The sequence below is a fragment of the Poecilia formosa genome, unplaced genomic scaffold, assembly GCF_000485575.1.
Source record: "Poecilia formosa unplaced genomic scaffold, Poecilia_formosa-5.1.2 Scaffold639, whole genome shotgun sequence".
Lineage (NCBI taxonomy): Eukaryota > Metazoa > Chordata > Actinopteri > Cyprinodontiformes > Poeciliidae > Poecilia > Poecilia formosa.
In genome coordinates, this window is record NW_006800578.1 from 4934 (window position 1) to 17697 (window position 12764).

General features: G+C 37.5%; 1 protein-coding gene across 1 annotated transcript in view; it reads left to right on the plus strand.

Annotated features, from left to right (window-relative positions):
* The first annotated feature begins 3093 nt into the window (after positions 1-3093).
* The window catches only part of LOC103130491 (vesicular glutamate transporter 1-like), an 18364-nt gene continuing 8693 nt past the window's right edge, over positions 3094-12764 (plus strand). The window contains exons 1-2 of the mRNA XM_016665944.1: positions 3094-3724; positions 11582-11834. Coding sequence (XP_016521430.1) covers positions 3663-3724; positions 11582-11834 — 315 coding nt within the window. The 5' untranslated portion in view covers positions 3094-3662. The remainder of the gene's footprint in view (positions 3725-11581; positions 11835-12764) is intronic.

Here is a 12764-nt window from a genome sequence, read left to right on the forward strand (position 1 = left end):
CTGGTAATATTATGACCTCATTCTCAAATTATTACAACTTTATTCTGTTATGTGACTTTTTGTTGTGTTATTACTTTATTCTTGTTGAACTTTATTTGCTCATTATTGCAAGTTTTCTTGTGGTATTATTATGATTTTTATGTTGTATTATCGCAAAGTTTGTCTGTTAATATTAAGACTATTGTCGTAGACTTTCAGCTGATTTTCTGACCTCCCGCCTGCAGAGGGCACCGCAGACGCCCTGGACGCTCCCGGGTTTTTCCACGGCCCCGCTGCTGACTCGTCCTCCATGAGTTTGCAGAAATCGGGCTACGGTTCGCTGGCGGACACGCCATCCATCATCTCCATGGCGCCCAGCCTGTCGCCGCCTCCAGCCGCCATGCCGTTCCCGCCGCTCTTCCTCTCCTCACGCTCCCTGAGAACCATATCGGCTCAGGATCTGGAGAAGAGCTGCATCTGAAGCACAAGCTGCACAAGCTGCACAGGCTGCACAGGCCGCTGTATGGAGCTCCAATAGGGTCCAATAGTTTGTTCAAAGAAAAAAAAATTTAGCTAAAAAAAAGATCTGAAATTGAAAAACTTGGATCTGAAAAGTAGTTTTGAACTTCCTATTTCAGTTTTAAACATTTTTTTCAGTTTCAAATTATTTTTCTGTTTCAAATCTTTTTCAATTTTAATTTTCTTCTTTAGTTTTTCACTTTCATTTTTTTTTCATTTCCTTAATTATGTTTGTGTCACAATAATAATTTATTATTTTTAGTCTCAATTTTTGTTTTAGTTTCAAGTTTTTTGGGTTGTAATTATTTTTACTTTTGAACAAACTTTATGGCTCTGTTTTAGCTCCATACGGCTGTGCTTTCTATTTCATTCTCTGTCCATCCCTAGCTGTATGAACCACGACCCCAGTGACCTCTGACCCCTCTCCACCAGCTCCAATGTGAGAAGTTTTGTCAGTTTATGTAAAATCAGCAGTTTCCTGCTCAGTAGGAAATAAAAGCCTCAAACGAACCGTTGCTGTGGTTTATCGTTTTCCGTCAGTCTGGGAATTCAGTCTCTCATGACTTCGTTCCAGGAAATAAAATGGATAAATCAGAAATATGAAAGCCCCAGGTAAGCTGAGCCTGAAGTTTAATGTTGTTTTTGTTGAAGACGGTTTTCATTCTGGAGCCATTAAAGGTCATTTTCTCTCAGATTAAACCACCTGTGGCCACGAAGCTGCAGGTTCAGACCAACGGCGCCTTAAAGGGAAACTGATTTCTATAATCCTGGATTTTTTAGCTGTTTGAACAAATATTTTAAATAAATCTCTTTTTTATCTGATTGCTAAAAGTCATAAATTATTTTGATACTTTTGTTTAAATAGTTGATGAGTCAACTTGATCCAAACTGGGAAGAAACCAGTTAACCAAACCGTTTTTGGACTGGAGGAGCTGGAACTATTTACAGTTTATTTTTAAAGTGGCAGAATCATCAAAAATCTACTTTTTTATCTTCCCATAATGTTTTCATGTTTTTCCCTGCAGTGTTGCTTTGATTCCTTCATGTTTGACAAATCCTTTCATCTCCATGGCAACCATTCAGCTGTCCAAAGAGCCTATTTGGACCTAGCCCCGCCTCCAAGGCGCAGCTTCTCCCCCATTCAGCTCCTTCAGACTAGCCAGCAGAAATTAGCAAACAGCTCATTGTAGGAGCTGCTGCTCAGAGCAACGCTGGAAAAAACGTTAAAGGGTTAATAGAGGAGCCATGTTGGGACGACTTCCTGGAGGAGGAGCTTCAGGAAGAGCAGAAGTAAGAAGACAGACGCCCAATTAATAAATCAGGTCATATTTGATATTTTCAGCATTTTTATAACAACTGAAGGTCACATATTTACTGGCTGTGCTACAAAATGACACTATGTGTCTGGAAAACGCATGACACTGGCCCTTTAAGAAGATAATCATTGAAAGATAACATTTAACACTCCTATGTTTGAGATGAACAATTTTTTTACTTTTCAAACTAAGAAAAGGTTTTGTCTAGAAAATTCTGAGATTTTTCTAGCAATTATTCGACTTTTCAAATTTAGATATTTCCATTTTGTTCTACAATTTTTTTCTATTAAATTAAACTGAAATTTATGAGGTTTTTTTGCAGTTCTTTCCCTTTTGGAGCTCAGATTTTTTTTTCTGGAAAATTTCTGAGAATAATCCTAAAATGTTTGAGATTTTTGCTGGAAATGTACTCCTTTTTTATATGCACACAGTAATTTTATTATGTCGTCATAGAAACAAATTCTAACAATTAGATAATTTTACTTAACTAAAAGTAAAATGTAGCCGTCCAAGAATTAAAAAAAGCATTTGGTACAAAGTTTACTGATCAAATAATGAATCATTTAATATTGACAAATTACATCATCAGACGGACCAAAATATAAAGTTATAAAGTGGAGATTTTAATATTTTAAGGACCAAAATTAGAATAATTTATAAAAATAGCAAAATAACAAAATCAGCAAAAAGAAAATGTTTCAAATCAGTTTCAATAAAAAACTGATGAAACTTTAACAGAATCTGCAGCTGCGTGTGTCACGATCCGTGTTTCTGTTTATTTTTGAGATTTTCTGTGTTCAGTCTCTGTCCTCCCCGTTGATTGTTTCCCAGGTGTGTCTCATCCCCTTGATTACCCCGTGTGTATTTAAACCCACCTGTTGTCCTTGTCTCTCGTCGGAATCCAGGTAACACGTCAAGTGTTACCTGGATTCCTTGTGCCGTCTGATGTTCTTCGTGCTGTTGCTCTGTTTACCTGGATTATCACCATTTAACTCTTCATCTTCACCTTCAACCTGGGTCTGCCTGCGTCCCTATCCTCACCACAACAAACCACATCATGACAGAGTGTCTGTCTGGTGAGTTTTGGTTAAAACATGTTTGATTTTCATTCAGTGTAATTAAATCCAGATTTACTCAAGTAAGAGAAGAAATACTTCAGAATAAAATTACTCACGTAAAAGTGAAAAGTACAACGTAAAATACTCCTAAAAGTAATTTTTTTTCAAAAAGGTTAATCAAGTAAATATAGTTACTACCCAACTCTGCCAATTTGTGATTTATATAAATAATAAAGTTGTAGTAAACACTTCACGTCATGCGTTTTAACGCAGTTTAAAGTTGATTCTTGGACGCATAAAAAGCGCAAACCTTCCGGAGAGCATCCCGCAGTTCCCGCCCGGTGAGTCCTGCGTGCCCCGGTCCGGGTCCACTCCCTCCATTCACGGCCGCTGCGCGCCCAGAATAGCCCGGCTCGGCTGAAAAAAGCCGGAGCGCCGGGAGGAAGTGACATGCTCTCCTCCACTACTCACTGCTGGAGATTAGCGCGCAGGCAGCTGTAATCTGCTTCAGCACCGCGGCCACAGACGCCGCCTGGCCATGAATCCTCCCCAAAGTTCCCTGGAAGGGAACCGCCGCGGACCCAAACCTCATTAAAACAAGTTCGTGTGGATACGGAAGCAAAAGTTCGGCTGGAAATGTATTTATGATTATTAGAAACCAGAAAATCCCGGGACAGCTGCCTCAGATTTGGGAACTTGAAGGAATCTGATGATCAGGTGAATAGAAGCGGATTTTTTTAAGGAAGCGGAGAAGGCGGCTGTGCGCTCGGAACCGGACCGGACCGTGAGGATGGAGATCCGGCCGGACAGGTTCAAAGCTGTGGCAGCGAAGACTCTGGGGAAGATTTACGGGTAGGTCGATCCTCTGAATGCCTAAAACTGATACATAAGGCGAAAACCGAAGTTATCGCGATCCGCCGCAGGGCCGGTCCGATGTGGCGGCGGCCCTGGGCGGAGTATTACCTGGGGGCGCCCAGTTCTCCTCTACAGGATTTTACATTTCTGTTAAACAAGTAGCTGGGTTAAAGAGGTAATTTAGAGCATTTTATTATTTTCATAAAGGTAACTATGAATATTAATCAACATTAATTCATCGTGTAAATATGACGAATTTAGCCAGAGTGACTAACTTTCTACTTTGTTTTTTTTTTTTTTTAATATTTTTTATATTTAATTTCCATATTTGTTCTGAAAACTTTCATTCAGAGATTTATTTATCCTTTCCTGTTCTGGTATTGATACATTTTAGCTGCTTTTTGATGCATTTGTGTTTTGTAACCTTTAAAACAAAAAAAAGGCAGGAGATCCAACTTGATTTGTTGCAAATAATCAAATTAAGGTTATCCTAGTAAATATCTTGCGTTTATTAAGTTGTCGTGTTAAAGAAACGTAAATTAAGTTTGACATGCAAAAAATTATATATTTTTTTTTTTTAGTTGGAGCGCCGTTCTCTTTTTTTTTTCAGTGTAATGTTTCATGATTTTCCCAACTCAGATTTGTAATTATTACCTTTAATTTGTCACCTTTGGTCAAACTTGTGCTCGTCTGACTGAATCCAATCTCTCAAACTGTGCTTTGCCTCTGGTCTGACCGATGAGAGCAGTGAAGGAGATCAGGATGTCCTCAGGCCTGGATTATCTGACACATCTGCATTTATGCTGCGACTCCAGAACTTTCTGGTCCATTCTGAGCGTTGAAACCCAAACTGAAGCTCCAATCTGCAGGTTGGAGTAAAATTAGCCGCCGCCTCTTCCTGGGCTCCAGGAACAGAATCTGGTTTCATCGCAGGCAGAAATGTCCTTTCAGGGAAAGATGAAACGTTGGATCGATTTTTTTGGATCAATTTCTGCTGCTTTATGCCGTAGCGGCATAAAGCAATGACTGCAGGTTTATCACACAAATTGATCATATTTCAGTTAAAACTCAGAATGTTTAGGTTTGGATTAATACATAAACTTCAGGGATTGTGCTGCAGATTTAATGACAGATTATGACTAAAGGCAGCAGAAATCTGACACGGAGTCATAAAAGGCTAAAGGGACTTCTCTGTAAAAACCTCAACACTTGCACTGTAAAAAATGTTGCTTCCTGTGAAAATTAGACGTTTCAACGGCACTAAAAATATGCAAGAAGTTTCAGTGATTGAAGTCACAGCTGAATTACATCAATCATCTGTTAAATCTACAGAAATAAGTTTTAATTTTGTGTAAAAGCTACAGCACAAAGTGACATGAATGTTTAGTATTTTAAAAAGTTTTTCTGGTATTTGAATGAAACATTAACAGAATTGTTTTGTTATGACTATTACAATATTTTCCTGTTTTATTTTTACCACCATTTGTAGCTTTCAGAAATAAATTAGATTCAAATTGTTGCTGTGAAAACAAACATCTTGTTTAAAATATTTATCTATTTTGGGGGCACAAGTGTTTATTTTTTTAATTGTAAATTTATACACCAACTAGTGCATACAAAACAAACATTACAGACTAACAGAGGTATCTTATTTTTTTAAAAATTCCAGTTACTGACTGATTTTCATTTGTTTTGTTTTTCTGTAATATTCTTTGTTTTGATTAATCTAGGGCCACTGATATTTGTATTGGGAAAGAGAGGGAGAAATAAAGAGAAAAAACATACGCCAGACTTCAGAATAACTAAAGAACGTTTTGTAATTTTATTAATGGCTTTTCTCATTTCCTCCCAAAAACATTCACATTATGATAGTTTTCTGCTGTGATTCTACATCGTTTTAATGTAAACTCCGGGGTCATTTTTTACAGTGTAGGGGTAAAGGGGAGAAGTCCGGAGCATTTTCAGGAATCTGAGCGCATGGAGGTTATCGATGGACTCGCCTTTCTCCCTCCTGGGATTTGATGCAGCGTCTCAACTCTTAAATCCTCTCCAGAAATAGCCTCTCCTCTCCAAGCTGTCGGCCTGCGTAAATCCCCGCAGGATGTACACCTGGGCCGATCTCTCTCTCCCGACGGCCCCTCCCTCCGCGGGACGCCCAACTACCGGGATTAGTCCTCTCCATTAAACGGCAGCAGGCTGTAAGCAGTCACTTCCGCCCGGCGCACGTGCGCCCAGGTGCGCCGCGTAACGCGCGTGGGAGGCTGCTGGTCAGGCGGTCCGGTTGGGACTTCCTGGTTTGGACCAAATCCCGCCAGGCGTCGCTCTGTGTCAATGATTCAAAACTGATCATCCAACTCGGAGTACAGTAACTAGTCACATTTACTCAGTTACATTTATACATGAGTAACGTTTTGGGAAAAAAACAAAACTTTTAGGAGTAATTTTACTACGTTGTACGTTTTACTTTTACTCAAGTAATTTTATTATGAAGTAATAAAATTCCAATAATGATTTAACAGTAAAGTAAAAACTATACTATAAATAATCATTACTTTTACTCAAGTAAAATTTCTAGATGCCTACTGTGAAAAACTTCACTGAATGAATATTTGTCTTGTTTTAACCAAAGAATCACCAAACAGTCACACACACACACACCTGCAGCTTCTGTTAGTTTTATTTTGAAAGAAACTGATTTGTAAAAAAGTTTCTTTTGCCTGATTTTCTTATTTTGCCATTTGTATCGATTGTTTTCATTTTTGTGTTAAAATACTCAACCTTCCACATAACTTTATATTTCGGTCTGTTTAATGACGCAATTTTTAAGTATTTAATTTTGATCAGTTAAGCCTACTAAGTGTTTGAGTTTTTACCAAATACTTTCTTTACTCTTGAGTAATTTATTGGACGGATAAGTTTTATATTTGAGTAAAACATGTTGAAGTAGCGACGCTACTTTGGTACCTCCGGATGTTTGAACCAACCTGCACCGGAAGTGGTTCTGCTGTCTTTAGCGTCATCGCCTCTGACCCTGATTCTCGGTTCTGGTTCTGGTTCGGGTCTGAACGGCAGAACTGCGCAGCTCGGGCTCCGTTCTTCAGGTGTGACATCCAGCAGGTCAGGTGGCTTTCAGGGATTACAGCGGATTTTCCTGAAAGGTCAGCGATGAACAGTCACCGCAGATTAGCTTCATGCTAACAAATATGGCGCCTAGGAGAAAATATCCAAACACATTGAAGGTCTGTTCTCTCAAACTGCGAATATTTTATTGGCGATTTATGTTGTGCTGTGTGATAATTGTGAAAGGGAAGGAAATTGTTTCAAAGTGATTTTATTGATTAACAAAATTTTCTGTTTTATAATCTTCGGAAAATATGGATTTCTTTTTCACTTCCTTGTTTCAGAGTGATTTCAGCCGCCGAAGTGATCCGCCATTTTGTTTTCCAGCGTGTATTTATTTAATTTGGTTTATTTATTTTTCAATCAACATGAATACATCACATAAACATGTCAGGTTTTGCCAGAGGCTAATTTTCATCTGTAGTTTCCTACCAGGTTGATGGAAGAGATGAAGAAAAAAATAAAATGAACATGAATGACAACATAAGTCATCTATGATTAGACAGTTTTTATTGTATAGATAAAATTTGTGTAATTTACAGTTAAACTTGATCATAAAAAATCCAAATAAAAACAAATCTAAATGATACAAAAAAATGCTAAAACTGTTCATTTAAAAGTTAAGTTAAAAATATGAATAGAATTGTGATTATTTAGTAACCACTGCTTAACCATTGTCCTAAAACAGTTAAAATGTTTTTTTTAAAACAGTTTTTATTTTTAATGGTTTTTTTAAATTCAGGTAGAGTCCCAGATGGGTTGATTAAAATAAAAGCATTTTTAAAAAAAATATTTTCTGTCATTTGTAATAACAAAAGAAAGCGAGAAAAACCCAAATCAACTAAAATTGGAAATCAGATTTAATCTGATATTTCATTTTTAAATATGAATCCAACATGTAACAAATTAATAAAATGAGGCATAAAATTATGTAGTTCAGTCAGAAATTTGCACATTTACTAAGTGTCCTAAAAGTTCTGCACTTTATGCAAAATAACAGTTTGTTTATGGCATCGTTTATTATTGATTCAGACTAATGCTTCAAACGAAAAGTGCTGACCCAGGCAAGCTGAGAGCAGATAGAAGTTAAATTTATTTAAGAATATTATTACCTGGTTTTATTTTCTTCTACATTACAATGTTTCACTGTAACTGATGGTCTGTTTGATAGAGGCAGAAAAATGTGAAGTAATATGACAATAAGGTGAATATTTGTGGTGGAAACAGACCAGGAAGTGATTGTTGGAGAGAGAGATGCTCTGTGGATTGTTGGTGGTAAAGCCGGGTGAAGATGAGGAGGAGGCAGGAAGGAGGAAGAGGGACCCGCCCGGACAAAAATAGACCGAGTGAGCCAGAGATGGCCTATTAATAATTTAACATGGAGAATCATCAATACTTCATCACCGCTGAGGATTGTTGCAACCTTTAAGCACACTCAAAGTAACTCTGCATTATGATTGCAAGGCTTTTATTTCTCCCTGTTTCATGAGTTGATTGAAAAGATATGACATTTCGTTTTTACAGCGTCTTCAGACAGAAAAACTAAAACCAGCATCATGACAGACGCCTTCAGCCATTAGAGCGTAAAACAAAATGCAGGCCTCAAAAATATTTAGCTAGGAATAAACAAAGAAATTATTCAATGTATTTGACTCCAAAATAAATCAGGTGGATAACTTTGATTAAATGGAACAGAAAATGACTCGTATATAGTTGATAAAAATAATTAATTTTTGAACACAAAGATGGAACCAAGAGAAATAACAGAGATACAGAGGCACCCCAGAAAATCTTCAACTTTCAAGGGACAAAACTAAAAAACAAAAGGTGATATTTTATTAATTCATTTATTCATGCATTGGGTTTTATTTATTTTTTTGTCTTTATTGAAGATGATGCCTTTCTATGACAAGAACATGTTTCTCTTGGGAGAGAGACATTTTTCACGTAGGGGCCGTGGCCCCCTCTGCTCCCCCTTTTGGGGCCGTCACTGTTGTCAGTGGAACATAAAAATCTTTAAAATGAAAACTAGAGATCAGGGGAAAATCTAAAACTAAATGAAAACAGGAACCTGAAGGCTCCAGCTGGAGGCATCAAGTGGAGGATCTGACAAAGAGCAGGCTAACTGAGAGAGCGGTTAGAGCTGGGGAGGGTGATTACAGGTCCTCAAGTGAGGAAACGGGAGAACAAAATGGCCGAAAATACAAATTCCTGTCTATTAATGACTTTACTACAGTCGTCTAGTAACTAGAACCACAAACATCGACCCAGTTTTACTGAGAGGCAAAACAGATAATCCACCCAAAACGTCACGTAAAACCTTTTTATGTTTGTATCTACAATAATATAAAATGTTACTTTAGTTTGTTATTGAGCTGATAAACTTTAAAAAAGGCAGAAAAACGTAGTTTTAAAATATTTTTGCGGCCCCTCTGCACTTTCAACGTATCGATTTTGTCCCTGATGTTTGGACATCATTTCCTGAAAGAGTCCAATAAAAACTAATTAGTCACTATTACTGCACGTTTAATGTGGAACAACCAATTACCAGTTTTACGGCGTGGTTACTTTTTCACACAATGCCAGGCCACTTTATAAATAAAATGATGATTTTTAAACAGATTTTTCCTTTCTGGTGTATCTGGTGTTAAAATTAGTTGATCTGAAACATTAAAAAAGCAAAAAAATTGCAAGTAAAATCGTTTTCATGCCACAGTTTGTTGTTCATATTGGAAGTGATATGAAGAGGTTTCTGCTCAGTGTTTCACATGTCATGGTTCATTTATGGCTCCTTGGATACATATTTGATGTTTTTCAGACGGGAGGCAGAAAAAGGTCAGAGCTTCTCAGGAAACGTGAAGAAGAGGAGAAACATGTTGGTGTTAAACTCTGCAGTTACCAACACCTTCTCTGGCGTTAGGAGCCGGTTCTGTCAGGAGATAAATGTGTGCAAAGCAAAAACCAAAATATATCAACACCTCCAGGAGAAGTAAGAAACAAACGCTGGTGTTTCCCTGGTGAGGCTCAGAATATCCACTCAGCCTGACAGAAAACATCTGGCGTCCAGACGGTTTCTAAGCAGCCAGCAGATAAACGCTGCATGCTGGGAAAACATCAGATTCTCTGGAAGACAGTGGTGGGCGTGGCTAACAAAGCGCTAGCTACGCTACCCCTGAAGCACTAGTCATGAACATTAGCAACGCTAACGTTAAAGTGCTACACCAACACAGTGCTTAGCGGAAGCTAATGCTAAAGTGCTAACTTCAATTCGGGTTATATCAGACTGCAGCCCGAAGCTCCAGTTTTCATCTTGGAATTATAATTTAATCTGACATGTTGGAGTCATTATAGATTAAAAAAATTAAAACATTTCTGCCAAAACAAAATTACTGCCAAATGTATTTCTGAGATTAATCTCAAAATTAGTGGGATTTTTTTCTAGCATGTTTTTTCATCACTTTTCAAACTCGTACATTTTTGAGGGTTTTTGTAGGAAATTTCTGAGATGAATCCCAAAATTAACATTTCCTTTTATGTTTATTCCAATTTTTTCTTTCTTCCTCTGTTAGATACTTTATTTATGTTTATATCTTGTTCTGAACTGTGCAGGTCTTATTTTGTTGTTTGTTATAAAGTTATTTTAAAAGAGAGAAAAAGAGGAGAGGAAAAGGAAGTGCTGCATAAGTGGCCTAAAGTCACTTCAAAATAAAAGCCTTAATGTTAAATGTTTAACTCCAAGTAAAATTTAACTTCCTTGAGTTACTTTGGTTAAATTCTAATAATATGGTAAATAGTCTTTTTTTCAGTTTCTTATAAAATCAGAAGTTTTAGTAAAATTTGGGCTGGTGTTTGTTTTACTGTTTGATAAAATCCAAGATGGAGAATGTTTAGCTAACTGTTGCTATAGTTACATTCAACTTTATTCAATTGAAAGTTTAGAAAACAGCCGAGTAAATTATCACTTTAGAAAATAATTTGGGCAGAGTCGGGTAGCAGCTAATTATATTTACTCGGTTACATTTATTTAAGTAGCTTTTTATAAAAAAACAAAAAAGTCCTTTTCGGAGTATTTTTACTACACTGAACTTTTTACTTTTACTCGAGTAATTTCATTATGAAGTATTTTTTTTCTTTCTTGAGTGAAACTTCTGGGTTTTCTTCCCACTGAATGAAAACCAAACATGTTTTAACCACCAGACTCGCCTGCAGCTTCTGTCCAAGTTTCTGAAGTTTTTATTGAAGCTGATTTGGAAAAATAATTTTTTGCCTCATTTTGTTATGTTTGTTACTTATGAATTAATTTTTTTCTGGTTGTTAAAATACCAAAATTTCCTCTTAACTTTATATTTCGGTCCGTCTGATGATGTCATTTTTAAATGATTGATAATTTGATCAGTTACTCAACTGATCAGTTACTCAGACTTTTTACCAAATACTTTCTTACTCCTGAACCATTTCTGCTTTTTCTGCTGAGTAAAAATAAATAGTTCTTCTTTTACTCGAGTGTACTTTCTGGAAATCTGCTCACCTCTGAATTGAGGGAAGCTAAGTACGCTAAGCATTTTCAAGGTTAGCAAAACCGCTAACAATTAGCTCTGCTGTTAGCGCGTTAGCAGAACATTAAAATCTGGACTCTGTTGTTCTAACAGAGGCGATTCTATAAATTTCCTGCAGCTGAAATGTGGAGTTCTACGTTTTGTTGCCGTATGAAGGAAACGTCTCTCGTTGCTGCAGGGCGCTAGAGAAGAAGCAGGAAAATGGCGAAACCATCGAGCTGTCGGCGGAGGGCCGGCCGGAGCTGGTGCAGGAGAAGGAGATGCCGGTGGTGGACTGCACCTGCTTCGGCCTGCCCCGCCGCTACATCATCGCCATCCTGTCCGGGATTGGCTTCTGCATCTCGTTCGGCATCAGGTGCAACCTGGGCGTGGCCATCGTTAGCATGGTCAACAGCCACACCGTCTTCAGGGACAACAAGGAGGTCATCGTGGTGAGTCAGAGCTGCACCTCCTCTGGGCTTCCCATCAGAACCACTGCTGTGTTGTGGCCCAATCACATTTCTGCAATGGAGCCGTTTGATTAGTTTTTTCTCAGAAAGGAAAAAAACAACTAAAATTAATTCTTATTTCTAAACCAGGTTTCATCTTATTTTTGTAGTAAGTAGAACGACAAATATCAGCTTTAATTCAGCAAGAGCAACTTCCTGTTGCCAGGTTTGCATTAAAAAACTAAAACCAGAAAACTGTATACTACACTGCAAAAACACAAAATATTACCAAGTATTTTTGATCTAGTTTCTGGTGCAAATATCTCAATATCTTTAAAATAAAACTAACTTACAATTACCTTTTCAGAAATATAAATAAACTTATCTTAAATCAGTAGTCCCTTAATGTTGATGAAAAGGTTCCAGTTCCTTTGACAGATTATTTCACCAGTGGGGAAAAATGTTTTGAAATAATCTGGCAATGGAATAAGTTTTAAAATCAATATGAAGGAATATTGTCACATTCATTTTTGTCCTTAAAATCCCCAAATTTTAAGGACAAAATTTGGGTATTTTGTCCTTTTGTTGTTTATCTTCACTGGGTTCAGTTTGGAAACCCCTGAGGAACAGCGAAGACGAACAATGGTCACAAAATTTAAGAAATCCAACAACAAAAGAGATGCAGTACTGCTGAACGGACAGCAGGTGTCACTGTTGCGCCACTTTAGATATTTTACTTGATTTCTGTTGCTGATTTCACCTGAGCTCAGCTTCATCACACCGTTATTCACGGCATGAAGCTTTAAGATGGAATATTAGTTCATGTGAGCGTGATGCGTTTGTGTCCCCTCAGTAAATGTGAGCGTGATGCGTTTGTGTCCCCTCAGTAAATGTGAGCGTGATGCGTTTGCGTCCCCTCAGTAAATGTGAGCG